Raw genomic sequence first — 26,653 nt, forward strand, 5'->3', positions numbered from 1 at the left:
AATTTGTATATGATAATTTCTTAAGAATTATAATAAAATAATAAAATTATATTAAATGATATTTTGCTATTATTGTTAGTAATTTTTTTCAGTCATTCCATTGCCAATAAAAACTAAATAAAATTATTAGGGAAATATATAGTAAAATAAAAATAAATCATATTTAATTTTGTAAAATAAAGATAAATCATATTTAATTTCACATTTGTTAATTTTACAATCTTTGAATGTCAAATACATGTAAAAATGAGAGACATAGAATCTATAGCTATAAGGAGAACTGAGATAAGCATTTAATAATAAAATCTTCAGGTGTCAGTTCTTTCTTTTTAGAGGATGGTCAGAAAATCATCTTTCCCTGTGGCCTAAAGATCAGGGCTGCTAAAGCCAATTTACTATTATAAAGTTATTAAATTCCATGATTTTCTTTGGCTGCAATTCATTGCTCTGAATTTTGTGAGCTAGAAGAATGATGGAGTTGTTGACAGAAATCAAACCACTGAGAAGGAGACCTGTGCCACAAATGAGAAAATAAACAAATTTGATTTTGAGTCAGTAGTCATAATTGTTGAAAGACTTTTGGAAATATAGTATGTCAGCAAAGGCAAAAGATCAGAAATGAAAATAATAAAATTGCATACTTAAAGCTAAATAGAAACATGAGATGTCATATGGTCTAATGTCTTCATTTTCCAGATAATGAACCTGAAGCCCAAAGGGTTAAATGATTTGCCCTACTTAAAACAAAATAGAATTTGAATATATGTCCCTGATTCCAAATGTACTAGTGTTTTTTAATTCATGAATATTTGAAAATTATTAACATAGAGGAATCATTCAATAGACATCTATAAGACTTGATATATTTATATTACCAATAAAACTCTACAAAATATTTTTTTTTATTCTTTTTGGCTGAATATGTGAGTTTGCCAACATATGGAACACTCAGTGAGGACTTTTTTGAAGACAGTCAGCAAAGTGAGGAGGGAGAGATGATAGAAAAGTTAATTCTTGGCAAGGGCAACAGTGAATAAAACTACAATGAATCAAAAAAAAAAATGGGAGAGCAAGAAGGCCAATGTTACTAATTACATGGAGAGGAGTAAAGCATAAAAAGAGTAGAAAGCCAGAAAGAAGTATGTTTGTAAAGGACTTTTTTTTACTTGTTTGTTTTAAATGTTAAATAGTATTTTATTTTCCCAAATACATGCAAAGATAGTTTTCAACACTCACCTTTGCAAAACCATGTGTTACAAAGTTTTCTCCCTTTCCCCACTTCTCAAGACAGCCAGAAATCCTATACAGGTTAAACATGTGCAGTTGTTATAAACACATTTCCATATCTATCATGCCGCCCAAGAAAAATCAGATCAAAAGGTAAAATTACATGTAAAAGAAACACACAAACACAGACACAAACAAATATTAACAAGAAAAACAAAGTAAAAATACTATGTTTTGATCTTCATTCAGTTTCCATAATTCTCTTTGGATGCAAATGGCACTTTCCATCACAAATCTATTGGAATTGCCTTGAATAATCTTATTATTGAAAAGAGCCAAGACTATGTGAAGGACTTTGAAAGCCACAGAGAGGATTTATATTAGATTGCAAAAGTAATAAGGGGTTACTGTAGTTTCAATGTGGCTGTAAGTAGTGCTGCATTATGGAAGATTACTTTGGAAGTTAAGTGAAGGATGAATTAGGAAGGAAAAGAATTGCAACAGGGAAAATAATTAAGAATCTTATGTGATAATACCGACATGAAGTGATGAGGGTTTACAGTAGTGGATGTGGCTGGCTATTTTTATAGAAGGAAGGTATATCTAGAAGAGATGTTGTAACAAGACTTGTAAGTATGAAAGATAAGTAATTCTCTGACATAGGTGGCTGAAGACAAAAGCAAGTTGACACTTGCAGATGGGAGCAAAGCAATAGGAATCCACAATTTATAGAGCTCTCATTCTTGAGACTGAAAGCAAAATTCAGTTTGTAACTAGAAGTTATACTTTGTGCCATAGAAACCTATTGGTATTGGAAGATCAGAGAAACATACTGGCTAATCAATGTATGAAACAAAGCATAACCAGTCAAAAATATCCATTAACATAAAAAAAATTCATTCTTATCTTGAAACTATATATTCCTTAAAATAATGTTTTGGCATGAATATAGCTTACCATCCAGAATTCTTCACAAGAGATCTCTCTGTAAAAGAAAATGTGATGATTCTTATTTATATAATGCAACATTAAGGAGGAGAATGGAAGCTTTCTAACACTGAAATCTAAATCTCTTTCTTGATTTGGAATAATGGCAACAGATGTGATCAGTGGAAAATATCTGCAAGATATTTCCTATTGTGTTGTCATTAAGGAATGACTTGTAGAGATAGAAAATTGGAAGAATCAAAGATCACAACTGAAACTAAATGTTGTAAGATAGGGCCACATAAGAAGAAAGAGGAGCCATCAGGAGATTTGAAACCAAACTTGGATCATAGAAGTATGAGAGAAAATCTCTCTCTCTCTCTCTCTCTCTCTCTCTCTCTCTCTCTCTCTCTCTCTCTCTCTCTCTCTCTCTCTCATCTATCCACCTATCTACTTATCTCTAAATCCAAAAGAAGTATGGAAACTAAGATCAAATGTACTATATATGAAAATAATTCATGTTCTTAAATTAAGAGTTTCTATTCCCTTTCCCTTTCACTTTTCCATTTTCATTAGGCTCATAAATAGCATAAAGAATTTTAAGGTTTATAAAACACTTATCCTAGTTAGTGCTTTTCTCATGTATAACTTGAAATTTGGTATATCCTTTACATATATTCATTGCTGAGTCTGACTCTTTGTGAATTATTTGGAGTTTTCTTGGAAAAAATACTAGAATAGTTTGCTATTTGCTTTTTTATTTTATATATTGCAAATGATGAAACTTAGGGAAACAAGCTTAAGTAACTTTCCCAAGATTACACAACTAGTAAGTGTCTGAGGCCAGATTTGAACTCAGGAAGACAAGTCTTTCAGCTAGCCCCTGAACTTTATTCATTTCACCCCCTAGCTGCCTGTGACTATTAGTGACATAAAATAAGGCTTAGAAAACACTTATCCTAGTTAGTATTTACTCATATAGTAATTTAGTTTGTCATAATTTTTACACACATGGTACAAGAATCCTTTGAGTTAGATGCTATTATGAGCTTCATTTTATAGATGAAGAAATTGAAGTTGAGAGAAGTAATATGACATGTTCACTTAGCTTCAAAATCACACAACCACAAGTATCCCAGACAGTATTTGCACTCACATCTTCCTGTATCCACATCCAATATTATTCACTGTAACATCTAGCTGGGTTTTGTTGGGTTTTTTTGGCATGTATACGTTCACTAGATTTCCATAACAACTTATTCAATCATATATGAAAGCTCAGGATAATCCTTGACTCTTAGCACCATTGTAGAGGGCTGAAACTGAGTTGCACTGAGGTCTAAACATTTAAGGCTAATTACCAATTGGACAATACTCTATTAACATATGCTTGGAGAATGGACATACCCAACTATTCTGTGCTGGTTGGATCTGTGGGTGTAGACAGAGAATTAGGAGAGGGATCAGAGTGTGGAGTAAGACAAGCAGGAGTCACTTTTTGGTGGTGGAGAGAGAAAGAATGAGAGTCCTATATTCATTCCCCTGGCTACTACCCCAAAAGACAAAGAATAAAGATCAAGGACTTTTGCTTATCCTGACTCCAGCTGACTCTAAGGTATCCAGGTGCTAACTCGGTCTTCACACAAATTGTATTTAAGGGATATTAGAATTGAAGCCCAGAGAAGTGTCTTGACCTCATAAACTCATTCTTTCTCTTTCTCTCTCTTTGTCTCTGTCTGTCTCTGACTCTCTTTCTCTCTGTCTCTGTCTTTCCCTCTGTCTCTTTCTGTCTCTCTTTGTCTCTTTCTTTCTCTCTTTTTCTTTATCTGTCTCTTTCTCTGTCTCTCTCTCTCTCTGTCATTTGTCTCTCTGTCTCTCTCTCTGTCTCACACACACACACAAATACACACACACACACACACACACACACACACACACACACACACACACACACACACCTCAATTAATGGTAGGATCCTATTACAGGTCTTCCTGACTCAGGCTTAAGTAGTTTTCCAACAGCATAAAATAATCTTCATACCACAAAGCTCATGCATTGTGTTCTGACTTTCACTCTGAAAATGATTATTGCAAATGGGTATGTTAGCTAAGAGAGAGAAAAAAATTCTCTAAGAATTCCCTTCAATTCCTGTTCATTTCTTTGGTAATGATTTCTAAGGAATAAAAACCAATGAAACTTATACATTTGAATTTAATTCTACTATATCTCAAGAGATTGCTGTTGTTTAGGATTATATGATTTAATGTTAGTATCACCTGGTATACAATGATTTGTATATTTTGTTTTATGTTCTCCCATAGAGCAAAATTTACAACTCATCAAAATGTGTGAGTACAGGGATTCTTATTCATAAACAAATACATGTAGAGAAGAATAACTTTATTGGGTCCTGAGAGACCATACAAGGACATCATTATGGAGGAAAATAAACTTGTTACTCTTTACTGTAGTCAAGATGTAATTTTCTTTACTTCCTTCTCATAAATAATTCTTTGTTAAACATTTTAATCTAAAGGGCAAGGATCTTAACTTTATTCAAAAATCACACCCAAGTGGGTGAAAGTCTTAGGATAACAACACCTTTTATATATTAGGTGACACTGTTTATATAAAACAAGACAAATAAAGAAAGTCTTGGTAAACAGCATATTAATATATTGTTGGCTACCATATGACATCCAGAGTTGCATGCTTTTAAAACATCTGCTAGTTATTCAAATTGTTAAGAAAAATTATTGTAGTACTTTATAGACTAAACTGAAAATAACTTTTAAAACCATCTACTCTAATTCTTTTATGGTATAGATAAGGAAAGTAAGGCCCAGTAAGCATAAAGTCACAGAGCATTTGGCTATGACTTCTACAAATTAACTAGTCATTAAAGAATTCTGCTATTACTAAAAAAAAAAAAAAATTGTTAATAAATGCTGACTTCTCACCATGAATACTGTGAATTTTTTTCAATATTGTTTTTTCCTATGTGAGAAATAATCAAAACTATTTTCTTATCATCATTTCATGGTTGGAATTAAAAGCTGTGGAAGGTAGAACATTAACAAGAATGTGGAGAATGGAGTGGGGAGGAAAATCTGTCTTCCCTGCATTATTCACTGTTTTCCTTGTCCCAGTCTAAGTATCAAAGGAGCTGGAGAGAAAATCTTAGGATAAATGCAGAGAAAATGTGCTTTTAGTTCTCAAAAACACTTAAGGGCTCATTTTATCTACAATATGGTAATGTGAACTTCCTCATTCTGGCATATTCAGACAGTAGTATAACTAGGTTATAAGTATTATATATATAATTAATGGAAAACTAAATATTTATTTTATACTAGAACCATATGATTTTCAATACAGAATGGGGAGACTTCTTAACACCTTTAGATTTGCTGTGGGTATGCTTCTTTGGCTGAAATGACTGGAAATGAGTCAACTTTTGTAGTGTGATAAAGTAGCAACACATGGCCTGTAAAACAATATACATATGCACATCTAGGCATGAATTTCCATTTCCTTGCCAGTTATCTTCACCTGAATGTCTCAGTGGCATCACAACTTAACATTTCCACATGTGATTCACAATCATTTTTTTCCTCTAATCTTCTCTTTCATCTGAATTTCTTATTTTATTATCCTCCCAGTCAACTGTACTTCTAAACTCAGGGTAATCCTTGATTCTTCCATCTGCTTACTTCCTCCCCCAACTCCCATGTCCAAATACTTGCCAAATCCTGTTGATTCTGTCTTCACAGAATCTCTTATATTTTCCTCTTCTCTTTAATTTCAATTACTTGCCATATGCTTCAAAAAGTTCAGTTTTCATCCCATTTCCCCATGACCATTTTCTGTCCTCACACTGTTGTTCCACTCCTGGCTCCCCTCTCTCTCCTCCACCCCCAATCAAGATCTCCAGAGACTGGGTGTCACTCATAATTTCTTAGAATACAGAGTCAAAGTTTGGTCTTTCTTGGCTGCCACTTTCAGCATGTTGTTTTCATCTCCCTTTTAGAATATAAGATCACTGAGGACATTTGTTTTATTTTTGTATTTATATTTGCAAACACTTAGTACTGATCTTGACCAGTAATAAAAACTTAAGAAAGGATTTTTCATTCATTCATGTTGTAATGGCCTAGTATTTGTTCTCCTAGTCTCTAAATTGATCTAGCTTCTATTTATTGCCAGAACAATATATTCCCAAATTACAAATATAGTCACCTCATTTTTCTATTAAAAACCTTTGATATGTCCCTATATCTATGATAACAGACGCTCGTTCCTCTTTTCTGATGTTTTCTTTCTTTCAGAATACTTATCCACTTTTAAGTCTTAGCTCATAAATCATACCTTCAGTGAAATATTTCCTTATCATCTTATGTTTTATCACTCTCTTCCTCCTCAAATTGTGTTTATCTGTAAAAATGTTTACTCTGATTTTTCAACTGCAGAATATAAGCTCTTAAGGGTTAGGATTTATTTTTGTTCTTTTATCCTTTGCAATGACTGCCTGTACTTTCTTTAATATAGTAATATAGCTAATGCATATTGTAATTTGAGTTCTTTTTTAAACATTGAAAGGGTTTGCAAGGAAAGATAACTCAATGAGCATTTATTAATCACTTACTATATGTCAAGATTGCACTGAGCACTGGGAATATATCTATGTTTGTATGTGTGTGTATATCCCACAATCCCTGCTTTCAAAGATCTCATTATCTACTGAGGGGAGAGAACATGCAAACAATTAAGCACAAACAAATCAAATGGAGATTCAAAATAGCTCAGATTTATTAAACACTTTATAATTAGCAAATAATTTCTTTCTAACAAGTCTGTGAAGTAGATAGGATATAAATATTATTATATTTTACCCCATTTCCAAGAAAAAGAAACAGAGATTCAAAAATACTAATTTATGTGCAAATCACAGTGTTAGTGACATTGTACAGACACATCTTGGTTTACTGGTTTTAAGTTCAGTGCTTTTTAAAAACCATATTAGACTTCCTTTTCTGCCCCTTTCCTGTACTTTCCTTCTCGTCAATACCTTATCCTCTTTCCAGCATCTAAACGATGATTCACATATTTATGTATTTCAAGGTATACAAATTTTTTTTCTTAAAAAGCCATTCTGTGAGATAAGTAACACAAATGTAATTTCTCCTCAAATTATCCCTGTTTTGTAAATGAAGAAATTGAGGCTTTGTTTGTCACATGACTATGGTCACAAATCTAGTAAATATTAAAGACAACATTGGAAACCAGACCTTTTGATTTTCAAGGACATGTCTCTTTCCACTATATCATACTACTCTTGTCAGATATATGACAGTATAAAATATGAAAATTGTGAATAATTAATTTTGGGTCAAAATATATTATTTGAGAGCCAAATACTCTTATGGCATCCTAGACTAATTTTCTGACATTTACATTTCAGTTCCATGTGATTGATTGATTGATTGATTTTTGTGGAATAACATAAGACATCCACTATTTCAATAATCACATTTCCTTGGTCTGCCAGTCTTCATAAATGTATATTGTTTACATGTATATGTGAAAAACAATGTTGCAAAGAATATTGCTAATTATTTTCAAATTGTATCTCTTTACATATGATGAAATCATGATTTACAATAAAAGTAAAAAAAGGGGAATGCTTTTAATGATTAAAAAAGCTTATATATAATTTATATTTACCTCAAATAACAAATCCATAAAACAAGCAACATTTTAAGTAATAACTATGATTAACATGCATTTCTACATTGTTCTTTAATTATATTACATAGTAATTAAAGCCCTAAGATTTTTGAGATACCCTGTTCAGTTATCTCTTTCACATTTTGATGTAGAATATAGAATGATATTTATTTTTGCTTTGACATATCCATAAGTATATGAATTGGCTGTTTACGTGTTACTAAAGTGATAACTTTGGAGATTAAAGTAAAGCAAAATATTTTCCTTGCTCTCAAGGAATTCATGGTATAATGAAGAAACAATATGTAAAATACATCCAAACTAGGATAAATACAAGATAGACAGAATAGGTATTGGAGTTAAAAGTAAAGATTTTTTTTTTGTTGTTTTTTGTTTTTTTTTGGTAGAAACTTAGATTTTAATTAGTCTTGAAGTGAGTCAGGGAGGCAAGGTGATGGAGATGATGGAGAGAATTTCAGATCTGGATGACAGTGAAAATTCTTAGATATGAGAGTTGGAGTATTTTGTATAAGGAGCTTCAAGTTGACTCAGTGTTATTAGATCACAGTCCTATATAAGTTATATATATGTATATATATATATATATATATATATATATATATATATATATATATATATATATATATATATATATATATATATATATATATACATATATATGTTGTTGTGGAGGTGACAGATTAAAGTATAAAGTATAAGCAGTATGGGCACATAGTAGAGGGCCAGGATATGTAGGGCTTTGAATGCCAAACAGAACTTTTTTTTTTTTCATTTTTAAAGCTTTTTATTTTCAAAATAATATATAAATACTTTACAACAGTCACAAATGCTAAATCTTGTGTTCCAATTTTTTTTCTTTCCCTCTACTCTCTGCCCTAGATGGCAATCAATGCAATATATGTTGTGCAATTCTTCTATACATATTTTCATAAGTATCATGCTGCACAAGAAAAATCATACCAAAAAGGAAAAAATGAGAAAGAAAACAAAATGTAAATAAATAATAACAAAAAAGCAACAACATTTTATTGTGATCCACATTTAGTCCCCACAGTCTTCTTTTTAGGTGCAAATGGCCCTCTCTATCACAAGATCATTGGAATTGGCCTGAATCACATATTGAAAACAGCCATGTCCATCAGAATTGATCATTGTGTAATCTTGTTTTTGCTATACATAACATTCTCTTGGTTCTACTCACTTCACTTAGCATCAAGAACAATTTATTTTTCATCCTGATTTTACTTAAATCTTAACAAATTAGAGCAACGATTTGATGTTTCTTGTTTTCAAATATTATTTTAATCACAATAGACCTATGAACTTTTTTTCCTGGTACACTTGAATATAATCATTATCTATTCATTTCAGGTTTCAGTATTGTTTTATTTTATTTACCTATCAACAATTAAGATAATATTGGAATTTTAAAATTTCTTCTAACTAAAGGCTACTGGCTCAAGCACATAAGGATAGCTACTTTGTTTTTATTTTTCATGTCCAGAAAAGTAAAAAGTCAGTGATGAAAGAAGAGTTTCAGGATGAATGGATTACTTCAGTCCTGGAATTCACTGATACTTAACCTGAGATATAAAATTTGTTTGAAGGATTAGATGCCATCTGCACACAATCAGCAGTTCCATACTGAACATTGAAGTAGTTAGCCTGCTATTGAAGACTAGGATCATGTCTCTAACTGCCCAGACTACTGAATGGGTAACAACTACCATAGAATGGTATTAAATTTTGCCCTAAGGGCTTATGAAATATACTGAAGTGATAAATTCATAAAATATACTGAAGAAAAATGAGTTTATTACCACCATCACCACCAGCAACAAATACATATACTCATGAAGAGCATTTAATTGGTAGTTGGTACATCTATCATCAAAAACATGATGGGAATTTTAAATGTGAATTATTTCAATCAGTTAATATAACACAGAGCTTTTCTTTGTACATATAAAATATTTTACATGATTTAGAGGGTAAGGAATTTTAAAGATCTTTTTCAGGTGATCAGTTTATAGATTAGCACAGATAAAAATATAACAAAAAAATGAAATGACAGAAATGATATAGCCTTTAAAAATAAACAAACAGACCTAAACAATCCAACCACACAAGAAACTCAAATGAAAACAAAACTATTTTTTTTGTGCTAAAATTTTGGCAGATAAATTCTTGTAGATCAAGCCATATGTCTAATTGTAGCTTTATTTGTATAGATATAACAGCTGATATTTTCCCTCCTTTCCATTTGACTTTATAAGCTTCAATCATATATGTATACATTCTGTTGAAACTATACAAGAATGCATGACTATGTATAACAAAATAAAGCTAAATTTTGGATGAAAAACAAAATAACTCAAAGATCACAAAAGATAAATTCAACTTTTGTTTACATATGTGTAAACACCTGCATATGGCAGATAGTTTACTCTTAATTATTTGTTGGTTGAAATAGTTAACTTAAACAATGATAATGTATAATATAAGGAATGTCTGAATACATGGGAAATGATGTTTATGATATGTATATATAAAGACCTAGAGAAAACAATAGTTTTATTTTACAACTATATATACTTTTGCCACTATCAACATTATGTCCAGATATTAAAATATTACCTATACTAGTATTATCATTATTTCAATTATATAAGTCAAAGGTAATTCACTGTTCACCCATACACATGCATGCACAGAAGTGATTAAGTTTCCAAAAGGATTGAAATAATATTTGGATAAGAAAAGAACACAATCTGTGTTTAGGCCAATAACTTAAATGATCTTTTAAATCATGTAATTAACTTTTCTTTCTCTCTTTTTATTAGGTAGAAAATGGTCGAATGTGGATATCCACTGTAAAGCCTTGGAATCAGATACTCACAACTTCATTTAAAAATTTATCAATTCAGGATGTAAATATGGTTTGACTTTTCCCCAATGGGTAGATAAACAATGGACAAGCTAAAAAACTCATTTTGGACTGTTTTTCCAAACGAGTCTTTGCCTTCCTTCTTCAGTGCCCAGTAAGGGATTATAGTTGTTAAAAGGAAGAAAGAAAATCCTTGAACTGGAAAGTTATCCTACAATGAGAATTACGAGTACATCTTGCATCTGCCCAGTCCTAGTTTGTCTCTGTTTTGTGCAGAGGTGTTATGGAGCTTCTCACCACAACTCCATTAAGGTGACCAAGAATCAAACCAAACACATAGAAGGTGAAACAGAAGTCCACCATCGCCCCAAACGTGGTTGGGTATGGAACCAATTCTTCGTTTTAGAAGAACATATGGGACCAGATCCTCAATATGTGGGAAAAGTAAGTCATGGAAACTTGAGGTGGGCAAAAAATGGCTGTGAGAAGGGGAGTGGATAGAGGAAAATGAATTAAGAGATATATATTTTTTGATACATAATACTGCCAAGTCAGGAGGGGGAAAAACTAGACACAATGGGTCATTGTTCATGATATATTATCCTTACAAAAACTGTCTTATGGAATATTTCTAGTTTTTCCTTATTCTACCCATATAAATCAATAAATGTGTTTTTGAACTCATAATTTCATGATTACAGGACTAATATTCATTAATATTTTATTAGAAGAACTTTCTGTTTTTACATAAATTATACTTGTTTATTACATTTTTCCCTTCCTAAATCACTCACTAGTTACCAATAGTTAACTAATGCATTTAATAATATTTGAAATTAGACTTTTTTAGAACTAGAAAGTCTGAATTCATAAGAAAAGGGAATTAAATTTTTTTTTTAGTATTTTATGTTTCTGCAGAGAGTATTCTATGATTGTACTTGTATGTATTATCCCAGTGATAGGATGGTATTTAAAACACTAATTTATTATATATTTAAAATAATGAAGTTGTAGAAGAACAAACTTCAGATTTTGTTTTGCCATCTCAAAAGAATGCTATTCAATAATTAGGTAATTTTTCTTCCTTTAAAGTGGTGTTTACTTTTAGTACAAAATAAGAAGAATATAGTAATATTTATAAAGTGATACTTCAAATGGAGACATAAATTCTGCATACAGTAGAACAAATTAATCATTTCAGGATTCCTGTGTTTGATTCCAGTCTCTAAATATTAGGAAAGCAAAACAATAACAAATCCTTGTGATTTATATCAAATAATTTAATTGCCACTTGTGAACTGTGCACTTGAATCCTTTCCCAATCCCCCTCCCATTAGTTATGGAAAAAGGTATCAGGTGTTTTGTAAAAGTATAAAATGTTTCATTATTATTTGGGGAGTCATGTATTTGATACTTTAGGACCCAAAACAGCATTAGGAATATGGTTTCCAGTACAAAGATGTATATGTGTGGAACAAGAAGGATTTTGAATGGGGAAGGTTCTCTCAGCATCATTCCTATTCCTTTATTTGCCTAGTATTCCAAGTATTTCCCAGAAAAAAACAAAAACAAAAAAAACAACAACATTTTTTTCCTAGGATTATAGTTATAATTGGCAATGCTTACATTAGAAGATAATCACTTTAGAAGAGACATAAGCTAATCCATTGAGGGTTGCAGATTCACCCACAGTTGGAAAGGTGTATTGAGGTGGAAAAGAACAGGATGAAGCAGCTGCATAAATGTTGAACTGACATATAATTCTTGATATAAAGGTAGGGGGAAAAACATGTCAGCTCCCCATTTAATTTATTATTCTTACTGTCATTGAATCCTAGTCATCAATTTAAGAAATTCTTTCCCAATCCCTAACTCTAATGATTTCTAAAATTTTAATTATTTATCAATTATATATATATATATATATATATATTTAACTTCATTTTCCTTTGTTTTCTTTTTTGTTTCTCCTAATTTATACTGTGAAATTCTTGAGAACAAAGATTGTCTTTTGCCTTTCTTAGTATCATTAGCACTTAGCATAGTTACTGACACATAATAGGCATACTAAGTAAATATTTACTAATTCATGGATTAAAGCTGGAAAAGACTTTAAAGATCATTTAGTATGCAATATTCTTATTTTCCCCAAGGGAGATATTCTGATTCTAAGTCAAGTGTTCTGAGCTCAGATGTGTCTGTATTAGAAAAGGACATCAAGTGCCTCTAGCTCCCATCTGAATTTCAGTGCCCTGGAATAATATTGATATGATCTTTCCCTCCTTACCATTCTGACGGATTTCAGTGAAGCTATTTTCATTATTGCATAGTGTGTGAAAATAAAAACTAAAATGAAAACTTATGCAATCATAGAATCTTGGAATTTTAAGGAGCTTCTGAAATCATAATGGTTGATATGTATTTAACTAACAGCTATCATTTATACAAGGCTTTAAAGTTTCCCAAATGTCTAGTAAACATTATTTCATTTAGTCTCCACAGTAAGTCGTGGAAGTTAATGATATTATCCCCATTTTACATTTGTGAAAATTGAAACAGACTGCGACTGAATGACTTGCCTAGGATCACATAGTGTTTAAGGTTGGATTTCATCTCAGGTCTTCCTAGCCACTGGTGCAGCATTCTATCCACTATAAGATTTATCTCCTCCTTCAACAAGTAACTCTTTTCTTGAAAAACATCCAGTAATAGGGAAGTCATTAACTTAGAATGCAAAGCAAATTAGCCTTATCTCTATTTAATAGAAAGTATTGTCCTATGCTTTGTCAAAATTTCTCTGAAACTTCCATCCATTGATTCAAATTCTTCTCACTGGGCCCAAGCATTACAAACCTGATTCTTACCTTCCATTATAACATTCCTTGGATTATTTGAAAAAATTTGAAAATTTTGTCACCCTCTAAATACTTTCTGTTTTAAACTCAGCTTCCCCACTTCTTTCAGCTAGACTTCAAGAAACATGGTTTTGAATTCCTTCAACCATGCTGTTCACCTTCCTCTAGATTTACCACAATCTTTCAGTGTCTTTCTAACGTAAGTGTGATATTTGTAAATGAAGATAATAATCCAGATGTGGTCTGACCAAGGCAAATGCAAGGTGATTGTTCCATCACTTGCCTTCTACACTGTGTTCTACTTAATGTAGCTTAATTGCACTCTTTTAGGATTTTGACTCATATTACTCATGTAGACAATTCCAAGTTTGTGACCTTGTTTATTCCTTTCTTTGTTTTTTTTTTTTTTTGTTTTGTTTTGTTTTGTTTTTTTTAATCACATTGACTATTTATTATCTGACTCTGTTACTTTTAGTATGTTGAGCTACTGAGATTTTGAACCCAGGACTATAAGTTGGCATTCTTCTTTATTAAATTTAAACTTTGTTTTATGAGTTATTTTCATTCCAGAAGTGAATCCAAGAAATTACATTGCATTTGATGTAGCCCATTGGCCTACCCTGTCAAACTTATTTGATATTTATTTAATCACCTCACCTCTTAAATATGTTTTCTTTCCAATGTTCTATCAACACTAACCCTAGTTAGATAAGTGTTCCATCGATGTGGCACAATTGTAAGAACTAGACTTTATTTGGAAGGCAAGGGCTTTAAGGAAAACCCTGGGATATACTATCTATATATGCATCAGGGCCCATTTTTCTCACCTATTAAAAATTGGAGGTGAGATGTTTCTCCTACTTTTGAATCCTACAATCATCCAAAAAATTAATGAATAGGTGAAAAACAAATCCTTGTTTATTCTATTATAATAACTGACAGTAAATCATTAAACAGAGTTATAACTACAATAATAACAGAATAATAGCCATTAGGTTATGCAAATTCTTTTCTTTTTTTTTTTTTAATGTATTTTTGTATTCCAAAGTAGAGACATCTAAATCTAATGTCCTTATCTTAAATCTAAATTTTAAAATCTAAAGTTTTATCAAAGGGACTTCTGAACATGCCAACAAGTGAACCAGAATAGAAACACCATGTTTTTTCTCAGTTCCATCTTAAGTAGATCCCTTAGACAATATTCAAAAAGTCATGAGGGGAAAGATATATGTTCTTTTCAAAGATATAAAATTAAAGTAGGAAAGAATTCTAGAGACCAACTGGGGCAACAATCCATTTTACAAATAAGAAAACTGAGGAAAAGAGAACTAAATTGAATTATTTAAAAACTAAATTGCATGGGTGTTAAGCAGGCATAACTAGGACTTGAATTTAGGATATATCCACTGTGCTAATTTTTTTTCTCACACTAAAATAATTTACAAACAATATAATAATGTTCAATATTACTGTTTCATATCAAAATATGAGTAATGGAGTAAAAAGACAGGAAAATAGAAAACAAATCTGATTTTCCTTCTACATTTATGTTTATATAGGTCTTTGAAATTCTCAAAAATATTTAATATTTAATCTTCAAGAATTTAATTTTCCTTTTCCCCATCAAAAAGCTTATTATGAAGACAATGAGAATTAAAGAATGATAATTCAAAATAATCTTATAGTTACTAAAAAAGAGTAGAGTGCTGTCATTTATACCAGATTATTAAATATAATGACAAATGCATCATTGAAAAATTTCTTCATTTGAAATAAAATATTTTAAGTGACTACCTGCAATAATTTTGAGAATTTTATCATTTTCTAAATCCTCAGTTAGAGATTTACATACTATAGTATTACATATGCCTGAATTATTGATTAAAGTCTTAAGCTTTGATTTTCTACATAGGTGACAATCTCTTTTTCTGGCTTTAATATTTTTTTCTTGACCTTTTACTAGTTAGCAGCTGACTTTATGATTAGAGAGTTTGTTTTGTTGACATTGGTCAATAGATTTTGTCCATTACAAGGTTGAATATGCATCCCTGAAGCTAGGATATTCAGATCATTTTATAAATACAAAGATAAGTAAAATGATGAGTAGCCAATAGATTTTTTTCAAAACTTGGCAACCAAATCAGGTCAAATATGCAGTCTAGCACACAGGGATATCATGGATTTGTAGCACTGCTGGAGGACTTTGCAAATAATTGAGGGATTAGAGCAAAGAAAAAAATAAGAGCACAGTTGCCAGATGACCAGCAAAGATTTCCTTTGTTTTCAAAGGACATACCTATATTTAAAATTGTATAAGCAATTAACATTTTTAAATAGAATTTTATCTAATTGGTCATTATATTATTTAAAATTTCAATTATATGTAACACATTATTAGCATGAACCTAGTGCAGCATAGCTAATATCTTATTGATAATAATCTAACCAAAAGTCCTTTAATGTGCTATAAATATCCCTTTATAATTTTAATTTACGGAATCACTTGCTATCCTTACACAAATATAGTATATTCCTGCCTTTGGACTCTTTGAACACCCTCTTTAGAATTTCTCCATCTTCTTCTCCATCCCAAAAGATTGTTTTTAAAACCCTACTCATTCTTTAAATTTAAAGGCCACCATTTTCAAGAAAGGTTCCATTATGACATATCCATTTGAAAATATCTCTTCTCTCTCCCATAAAATAGCAGAATAGATTTAAAAATAGAATATTACAGTATGTTGTTTACAAGAAACACATTTGACACAGAGAGCATACAGAATCAAGGTAAAAGGCTAGAACAGAATTTATTATCCTTCAGCTGAAGTAAAAAAGCAGGGGGGGCAATTCTGATCTCAGATGAATAAAGTAAAAATAGATCTAATTAAAAGTGATAAGGAAGGAAAGTACATGTTGATAAAGGGTACTGTAAATAATGAAGTAGCAAAGATATTAAATGTATATGCACCAAGTGTACACAAATTCCTAGAGAATATGTTAAGCCAGTTAGAGTAAGAAATAGACAGCAAAACTATATTAGTGGGGGACTCAACCTCTTCCTCTCAGAATCAAACAAATCTAACCAGAAAATAAACATGAAAGCAACAAAGGAGGTTATTAGGATCCTTGACAACCTAGATATGATAGACCTCAGGAGAAAACTGAATAGAGACAGAAAGGAACACATTATTTTCTCAATCATACACAGGATCCATACAAAAATTGAAAGTGTATTAAGGCATTAAAAACCTCATAATCAAATACAGAAAACTTTCTTTTCAGATTATAATGCAATAAAATTATATTCAATAAAGTGGCAGGAAAATTTAGATTAAAAACCAATTGGAAATTAAATAATCTAATTCTAAAAACTTAGTAGGTCAAACAACAAATCACAGAAACAATACATAATTTCATCCAAGAAAATGACAACAATGAGAAACATACCAAAACTTGGCTGGGATGCAGCCAAAGCAGTTCTTAGGGAAAATTTTATAGCTCTAAATAGCTACCTGAAAAAATAAAGAGGAAATCAATAAATTGGGTATGTAACTGAAAAAGATAGACAAAAAAAATTAAAAAAAAACCCCAATTAAATATCAAATTAGAAATTCTGAAACTCAAAGGAGAGATTAATAAAAGTGAAACTAAGAAAACTAGTGAACTAATTAATGAAACTCAGAACTGGTTTTATTAAAAAAAATTGTAAATCTTTGGCTGATTTGATTAGAAAAAGGAAAGAAAAAAAATAAAAAAATGAAAAAAGGTGAACTTTTTTTGAACCAATGGAAAAGAAATTAAAGCAATAATTAGGAGGTATTTTACCCAACTATATGGCAGAAAATCTGACAATATAACTGAAAATGTCTCTTTTTTCTACTAATTTTGCTTCTCATGTTTATTATCCTGTCTTACCTTGTTTTATACTGATTTAGGAAAATTTTTTTGGTTAGCTAATTTGTACTTCTATTTATCCAATGGTGTATGATTTATAACTACCAAAATGCTTCCTAAAGTTATTCCATTATTTACATTAAGACTGATTTGAAATTATTAACAAGGTAATAATGTATACTTTTAATATATCTGTGTGGCATAATATACACATAAATTCTCAATTTTGAAATTGATTTATTCTTCCTAAATTTGAATATTCTCTTCAGTGGCATATATTATAACCTATACATTCCTTGATTTCTCCTGTCATTCTAAGAACACTAGTGTTCTTTTATTAAATGTTCCTTGTCACATGACAAACCTATATTTTCTTCTTGTCCTATGGCTCTTTAATGTCATATTTTTATCCAATTCTTCAGAAGGTCTCCCCATTGGTTATATATTTCTCTTAAAACCTACCATGTACCATCCCATTGCTTTCTGTGTGAATACATTTACCTTTTTTTATTTTTCATCAGCTGTTATAATGTAACAACATCAGTAGAATGTGGGACCTTAAAGTAAGGGTTTTTCTTTTTTCAGGAAGATTGTGTTTATTAAAGGAATTTTTCTATTTCCTGAAGAAAATAAGATTCACTTTCTTCTTTTTATGTAACTGTGGATCCAGTGGATCAAACTCTAACAGAAAAAAAATATATATATTGTTTGTTATAGGAGATATAGATCTGTGAGGAAAAAGAAGGATATTAGAGATAATTGTGATGTTGTAAAAATATTGGGGATAATTGTGATTTTGCATAAATAGATGACATCAATAAAAATTTAGTTTTCAAACAAATAAATCCCCCCAAAATTCAAAAGCTTCCAGTGGAGAGTTCAGGACTCAGAGTCCTGGTAACATGTAGCATTATGCTAGTTGAACATGTTTGCTTTCTATGTATCCCCACAGGAAAGTAAAGTTACAGGTCTTTTCCAGACTGCCAAATCTGTCTCCTATTACTACCCAAGTCCCTGTAGCTTTCTAAATGTGTTGGGGATGTGCAGGCTTTTGATGAGACAAGGCGCCGGTGAAGTAAAAGAATTTACTAAATTATAAGTAAAAGTAGAAGTAAAAGTTTATTATAAATCAAGAGATCTCAAATGGAGCAGAACTCTTTGATGGAATTAGAGTTCTGTCCCTTCAGCCCACCAGTCCATTCTTCCCACCCTCATATATATGATTTGAGACAATACAGAGCTATTGGGTTTGAATAGGCTTCTATAAGGCTATAGAAAGTTTGATTAGTGATAGTTCAAATTGTATAGAGCTTAAGTGGAGGTACTTAATGTGAATTCAGTTCTATTGAAAGTTAAGTAGGGGTACTTAGCTTTAGTTCAGTTCTATAGAAAACTTGGGTAGTGTCAGCTGAACTCTATAGAAAGGTAAATTAGTGGTACTTAACAGAGATGAGGTTGGGCTAGCTTCTAGGTCAGGATAACATGGAAAGTTATTTTTTGGGGTCTCCAGCCTCAGTTTCCCTTGTCAGATTCCCATTTGTAAATATGTGACCTATTAATGATGCTGCTCCTACCTCCTCAGCTATACCTAACAAAGAGTCAGAAATTAAAATCTTTGTCTTCAAAATCCTTGCCACTGCCAAATGCTTCTACCTGAGAAACAGTTATGATTGTATTGGCATTGGTAACATCATTATGATATCAAATGACACTACAGAAGCTGTACTATCACAGGACCTTTCCATCTTACTAGGAACTGAAATGTCCTCTATGAGTTATATGCCCCTATTTGAATGTTGTTTGATAGCAAGGACCTTTTTGTTGCTGTAGTTGTTATTGTTTTTATTTTTGCTGTTGTGTTTCCCCAGCACTTAGAACAACAACAACAAAAGCTTTTCACATAGTAAATACTTATTCATGCACATCTTCAGTCAATCAGTTAATAGACATACATTTAGCACTCATTATGTGTCAAGTTCTGTGCTAAATGCTGGCCATACAAATATAAATATAGACAAAAAGTCTTCAAGGAACTTAAATGTTTAATGATTAAACAAAACCCAAAAATGGAAACTGGGGGTTGAGAGAAGCAGTGCTAGAATATAGGAGGGGGATTAATGGAGAGTTCCAAAGATCTCTAAAAGTGGGACTTTCATTCATTCATTCATTCATTCATTCTCTTCTCCTCACTTGTACTCATCCAATATATCCAATAAGCTGCCAAACATTATCATTTCTACACCCACAACATTTCTCATATATGTCATTTTCTATTCACTGATGCATCTCATGAGGTACAAATGATGAGGTTAGTGATTGAGAATTGAGGTGGGGAATCCCCTCTGGTAGGTCCTATGTGAAAGAATTCACAAACCCAAAGTCTATGTGGAAAAAGAGATTTATTGTTGGCATTGAGAAGCTAGCTTTGCTAGGAAAAAAAGTAGTAGTAGGTACAGTCTTGTCAGGGAATAACAAAGGTTAACACTGAGAAGAGAATATCTCCACAGTGGGCAAGAGTCCTGGCAGGCAGCTTTGCCAAGAAGAGAGCTTCCTTGGCAAGCATAATGCTGTTTCAGACTTCTGCAAAAAATTGGGGTTCAGATTTGTCTTTTATTAGCCTTCTGAGGCTTGGGACTTCAATGTTGTCAATGCCAGGGGCTTAAATATCTAATAGAAAAGAGATCACTTATCTTAGAAGTTTGAGCTATTGGGAGTGGTTCTAGGCTAATCTGAAACTCAATAGAAGGTGCAACTAGTCCCCTGCCAAGATTTCCAACTGAATGAAACCACTTAACTGGGAGTTGTCAGGGAAAGGGGAGAGCCTGAGACCCCAAATCACCCTTCTTTTAAAGATTAAAAGGGTCACAGTTTCAGGGTTTACCCTCATCACATCCATCATACTAATTTGGATTCTTTACACCTCTAGCTTTAATGCTCAATCTCTCTCTCTAGTCTATTCTCCATATAATGGATAAAATGATTTTTCTAAAGAGCAGGTCTAATTATGTCCACCTTTACTCAATAAAAGCCTTTGACTTGCTACTTACTTTAGAATCAAATATAAATTCCTTTATTTCACTTTTAAAGCTCTTTAAAACGTGATTCCTTTTTGTTTTTCCAATCTTCTTACACATTACTTCCTTCCTCATATTCTACTTTCTAGCCATAGTGACTTGCTAGCTGTTCCTCACATACTGTTCTTTATTTCATGTCTCTACACTTTTTCTAATAACTGTCACAAATATCTGAACAGCTTTCTCTGCTCTCTTCTGCTCCTTAAGAAATGTCTTTCTTCGGTATGTTTTCCTTAGTTTACATTATAATGGCCAGGTATAATAAATAATAATAGTAAAGTGAAGTGCTCCACATACCAAATCATAAAACTAGCTTATAAGTGACATCTTGGAGATATTGAGTTACAATGGTGAAATTCCTAAATAGCCACCTTGTTTTCTTTCACATCTCATATCACAACTTGCCCCCCTCCCCTTTTGTTAACTCCCTTTTAGTACTTAGCCTGCTATCAAAAGCATCACAAAAATAAAATCTTTGCCTCTTGATTTATAGATGGGTTTGAGGCTACAAATTATTGTGAAATATCTTGTGACATGGACCTGGAACCCCAACATTATGAGTGATCATTCCTTGCACCCCATTAGGACTTAATGTTTTGCTCATTATTTAGACTTAAGAATATTATGGAGAATTTTTTTCAAATGGGGATTAAATTGAAAAGCATACACATAGGTATTTTTACATGTGGGTATATATATGTATATAAACATGTATATTAGTATTATATGTATGCATGTAATAAATGTACACATATATGTGTAAATATATAAATATACATAGTATATATACATATATATGTGTAGTACAGTATATAGATATGACAGCTCTAGCTCTATTTCAAGATGGACAGCCAATTATTTAACACTAACCATCACACCCCTGGGTATAAAACAGAATTCTTATGAGATCTGAAGGAAATAATTATTCACTTTGGAAAGGAAAGGAGACAGACACAGCTTTTGGAAAACTATCACATTTGATCTTCACTAAAATAAGTGCTATTGTGATCATGATTCTTCATTCAAGTAAACAGAGGAAAATAGACATTATGTGACTTGCACAGAATCATCCAATAAGTGCTTGAGGACAGATTTAAACTTAGGTCTTCTACACTCCAGGCAGGAACTCTAGGGGAAATTATATTGAAGAACTGTACAAGAGCAGGAATGAAATGAAATACTTTGGAAGTAGGGAACCAGAAAAACTACAATAAAACACTACACTTAGAAGCAGGTAATCTTTCACTATGCTCAGGTGGAGGGAGAAAAAAAAAAGTGTAATTTAACTGAAATAGAGAAAGTGTAGAAAAGAAAGAGAATTTTAGTATCAGGTGCCACAAAATCATGGTTGACTTTGTATGCTAAAAAAAAGGAGATTATACCATATTTGGTTAATAATAAGTAGCCATTATAAATTTTAGGGAAGACTACTGGCATGAACAGACTATGCAAAGAAACATTTAAAATATTTTAAACTTATTGAAATGTGACTAATGATGAGTAGACAAACCAAAATACATCTCCATTACAGATAATTGTGAGAAGTTTAGTGCTTGGGAAGCTTGTTTCAATTATTTTGAGTTAGAAAACATCAATTTAACTAGTTTCTATTGTAGTGGAGATTTATTTATTTTTTATTCACAAGATCTTGGAATATAGATTTGGAAGAGGTCTTAGAGACTGCTTAGTCTACTCTCTATCTCTCAGCAAAAGAGGAAAAGTCAGGATGAATAGTACTAAGGATTTTGGATGGTCCTGAATAGTGCTCTGGATTTAACTTTCTTCTCTGCCAATTCATAGGTTTTGCAAATCCTTGGTTTATTCTATACAACTAATGAAATATGAAGGAATTATTTTTTCCAGGAAAGTAAAACTGAAGATTTAACAGATAACATTAAGACAGAATCAATGATTCTGACAAAATTTATTTTAAGGATTTATTTTTAATATAAGAAAAAAATATTGATATACAAATGTAAACATTTTGGAGGTTATTTACATTGAAATTCTGAATTCTATTCTACCCATCTTTATAAGCAACTGTGAGACTGTGAATTTATAACTTCGGCAATAAATCCTTATAATTTTAGATCTCTATAAAGAGATTTGCTAAACAGTTTAAATCCATTTTTTATTGTGGACTTAATCTCTTCCCCTGTCAGGAAGGAGCCCAAGGGGCTATTATCAGATATAACCAATTCTTAGTCTATCCTGTTTGTACAAAGTGATTGGGAGGGAAAAAAAAAAAAAAAAAAAAAACCTCTTTATTAACCTCCATTGTTCATCCCCCAACCCCCAAATCTTTGACAATCTTTTGGGATATTTATTAGCACATCTTCAGACAGATGTGAGATCTGGTCTGTTTGCTATTCCATCTGGATCCTCTTTAACCATCCCTCTGATCACTTCCTCTCCTTCCTGATCCCTCTCTCTGTGCTCTTACATTTACTTCCCTGGTTTCCTGTGACAAATCCCCAAGGATGCATTTCCCCTATAAAAGAACTGCTTATGATGATCTTTACTAAGCTCTTTTCATTACTAAGCCCACTATAAGGTATTATCTTTCTCTGCCTCATTAATGACACCTGTTGTTTTTATACTAGCCAGTTCTGATTAGTCTGCTAAACTTCTCCATGGCTCTAACTTGCCAGTCAGTGGCTTACTCCCACCTCATGGAGTACTTCCTTTCTCCTGGTTAACCTCTTTTCCTAAATAAACATGTCTTTTGCCAAAGAGAATTGCATTGTGAATCTGTCACATGTTTATTTTGAAGTAGGAATTGCTACCCCCACATCATCATCATCTCATTAGACCTTTACAACAACCATTTGGTGGAAGATTTTACCAACATTATTATTTCCATTTTAGAGTAGAAGAAACTAAGTGTCAGGGGCATTAAGTGGCCTCCTGCACACCCACATAATTGTTTTAAATTAGTTTGTATCAGAATAAGAGCCTAGTATCTCTCCTGATAACAAGGACTATGTGATTTCATTTGCTTTTTTTTTCCTTTTTTCTTTTCTTCTCTATCTTTTTCTCTTCCTAATTTGTCATGTTGCCTATAGACTGATTAATTTAAACTATATTTTAAAATTATGTTCAATTTTTAGGAAAAATATCTCTAGTTGAATTTGGATTTCATATTGTATATTCTGGATGTCTCAAGTAAAGAAGCTATTTAAATCTAGAGATAAAATATGGGCTTAATGCTTAGGCTACTCTTTAAATGTATTTTGATGTTAAGTGATTTTATGTTGAGAATATTTAAATATATGTAATTGGTTGCAATTAAAATAAAGAGATACATTTAAAATAATGAGCTATTAAAAGCAAAGCATCTGCAAATATGTTTAATATGCATTTCAAGTTATAATTACTTGTGATTACATAGATCTTGTTTTCTATAATAATAATTTTAAAAGCCTGGAAGAGAACTACACATTTTCTCCTGGATTATTTTACTGTCCAATTCCATATTTTGTGTAGGAGGTGAATCAATGGGTTGGATGAGGTCTAGAGGGGATTCAAATGGTCATTTATGTTTGAATCTCACTACAAAATGGATTTAGCATTAATCTAGTTGAGCAGAATCTTGCCCATATGTTTCTACTTTGCCATTTGGTTTTGATTTCTAATAATAGTATGAAATAGGAAGATTCTTTTCATTGAGATACCTTTATCTCCTTTGTTTCTCAGTGTGGAGTTCTCTGTTTTGTGTTCTCTGGCTCAGCAATTGTCTGCCAAGAAAAGATTTGCAAGTGATATGAAAACTTAATCATAAATTTAGAAATTTGATATTACTTCTATATCCACACCATTTCATTTCTTTTTGTCACAGCAATATGAGCCTTCATTATAACATGTAGACTTCCTAATTACACAGATGAGTTAAAGGGAGAGAAAAAATAGTAATTCATTTCTATTGAAATGTTAATTTAAAATTTAAAAAATGTCGATTCTGTGAGTTTTTCTTTCCCTAATGATTTTTGGTAGTGGATTTTAACTTGTTTGCAACATTACTTTTGTTTTTTATTTAGTTATTTATTTATTTTTTGAGGTGGTTAGTATATCTCTGAATTCAGGTGGGGGAGAACTTGAATGTTAACTGGTCCAATTTTATAAAAGAGGAAATTTATGCTCAGGGAAATGAAATAACTTATCCAAGATCAGAAACCTAGTTTATAGCAGAACTGGATCTAAAACCCAGGTCTTCTAACTACTGGTCTAGTGAACTTTTAATTAAAAATTGCCTATAAAATATTTTATTTTCAGAATGTGAACTATATCTATTTTTGAGTGTTTCCTCATTATTTTAGATTCATACCAGCAGAGAGTACTTTGAGATTTATTTTTATATGAAGGATGATATTTTCAAATAATATAAATATCTGCAATTTTAAGTGAGTATTGAATTGTAGGAAAAAAATAAGGGGAAGGGTAATGCTTTGCAGAAAAAAAAAAAATATGACAGTTCTGGTATCAACATGAGATGCTGAACTAAAAATTAGATGCACAGCTAAAAAAGGTCCCAGCTGTCATCTTATATTTTCGAGATGAAAATTCTTTGAACTTTCTATCTTAGTCTCTTTGAGAAATGAACACTGTGTATATCACACTTGACATCTGTGTTAGTGAAAGCAACAATGTGATGACAGGATGCCATGTACCATTAAAACTGACATGTAGCAATGTTGATTTAGCAATTTCTAAATAATAATCAAGGAACTAAATTTTTTCTAGAAAATATGTTAAACTTTCTTCTTCCCTTTAAATTCAAGAAATGGTACTCCTGTTCATTGAATAAAGGAAAAGTTAATTTTCCATTATCCTACACTGTCAATCAATTCTCCATGTAGTTGTTTTTTTTTTTTTTTTTTTTTTTTTTTTAATCGAGTAAATTGAATTTTAGCTATGCTTTGTTCAGGTCCAGGTGGACCTATGAATATTTCTAATGATTTTAATAGAATCTAACAAGTTTAGAAGAGTTGATATATGTTGATATTGATGGAACCTAAATGACTACTTCATTGTTCAGTGATCAACTACATCTAGACTGCTTAACAAACTTTTGCAGCTTTGTTTATATAACATTTACAATCATTCTCCCACAACTGTACATTTATACACTTCTTAATACTTCAGTATACATCTGTGCTCTGTCTCATGTTTACAAAAGTTCCTTGTATTTTCTTCCTCACAATAATTAATGACAGAATAACTCATCAGATGAAACAAAAATTACCTCCATTTAGCTTAGAGACTAACATTGTTGGAAATCAAGGGAAGTTTCTCAACACCACAGAACATTTTATAAAATAAATAATTTTGGAAAAAAAGCATCCAAAAATTGTTCTACAGTTTCTTAATTACATTTTATATGAGAATTATTTGGGGCAGCATTCCCAGAGGAATTGAATCACATTGCATAATCTTAAAACTTTTTTTTTCCATTTTATAGTCCAAAGGCTACTCTTACTAGTAAGGGGTAAACTTGTGACCTCTACTGTCCTAAGACATGTAAAAATCTGACTGACTCATAGCTCTCTGATGATATTTCATAATCTAGACTCCTTATACAGTCTTCTCCAATCTTTTACAATTTATTATCATCCCTCCTGCCTTATTCAATGACACTGGCTTCTTTGTTCTTTTTTCAAACATTTTACTCCATCTTTCAACTCCAGACATTTTCAATGACTGTCTCTGTGAATATAATGTTTTCTCTCCTTATCTCCATCTCTTGCTCCCCTGGCTTTTTTGAAATCCCAATTAAAATCTCACCTTTTATTAGAAGTGTTTCTTAACCCTCTGCTAATTATTTCTTATTTATCCTGTTTGGACTTTATTTGTATATAATTATATGTTGTCTCTCCCATTAGATAATGTGCTTGAGGTCAGACACAGCCTTTGTCTTTTTTTGAATTTCCAACACTAAGCACAGTGACCAGCATATCAGAGATGCTTCATAAGTGTTTATTGAATGATTGATGGAACACTCCCTAACTTTGTGACCCTGGGCAAGTCACTTAACCCCAGCCTC

At 31.6% G+C, this 26,653-nt stretch overlaps 1 protein-coding gene across 8 annotated transcripts in view; it reads left to right on the forward strand.

Moving 5' to 3' along the window:
• CDH18 (cadherin 18) overlaps window positions 1–26,653 on the forward strand; it is an 860,832-nt gene that overhangs the window by 408,546 nt on the left and 425,633 nt on the right. For all 8 annotated transcript variants that reach the window (XM_074279089.1, XM_074279095.1, XM_074279088.1 and 5 more), the window contains one exon: window positions 10,747–11,234. In XM_074279089.1, the coding sequence (XP_074135190.1) occupies window positions 11,007–11,234 (228 nt within the window). In that variant the 5' untranslated portion in view covers window positions 10,747–11,006. The remainder of the gene's footprint in view (window positions 1–10,746; window positions 11,235–26,653) is intronic.

This window comes from Sminthopsis crassicaudata, chromosome 1, assembly GCF_048593235.1.
Source record: "Sminthopsis crassicaudata isolate SCR6 chromosome 1, ASM4859323v1, whole genome shotgun sequence".
NCBI lineage: Eukaryota > Metazoa > Chordata > Mammalia > Dasyuromorphia > Dasyuridae > Sminthopsis > Sminthopsis crassicaudata.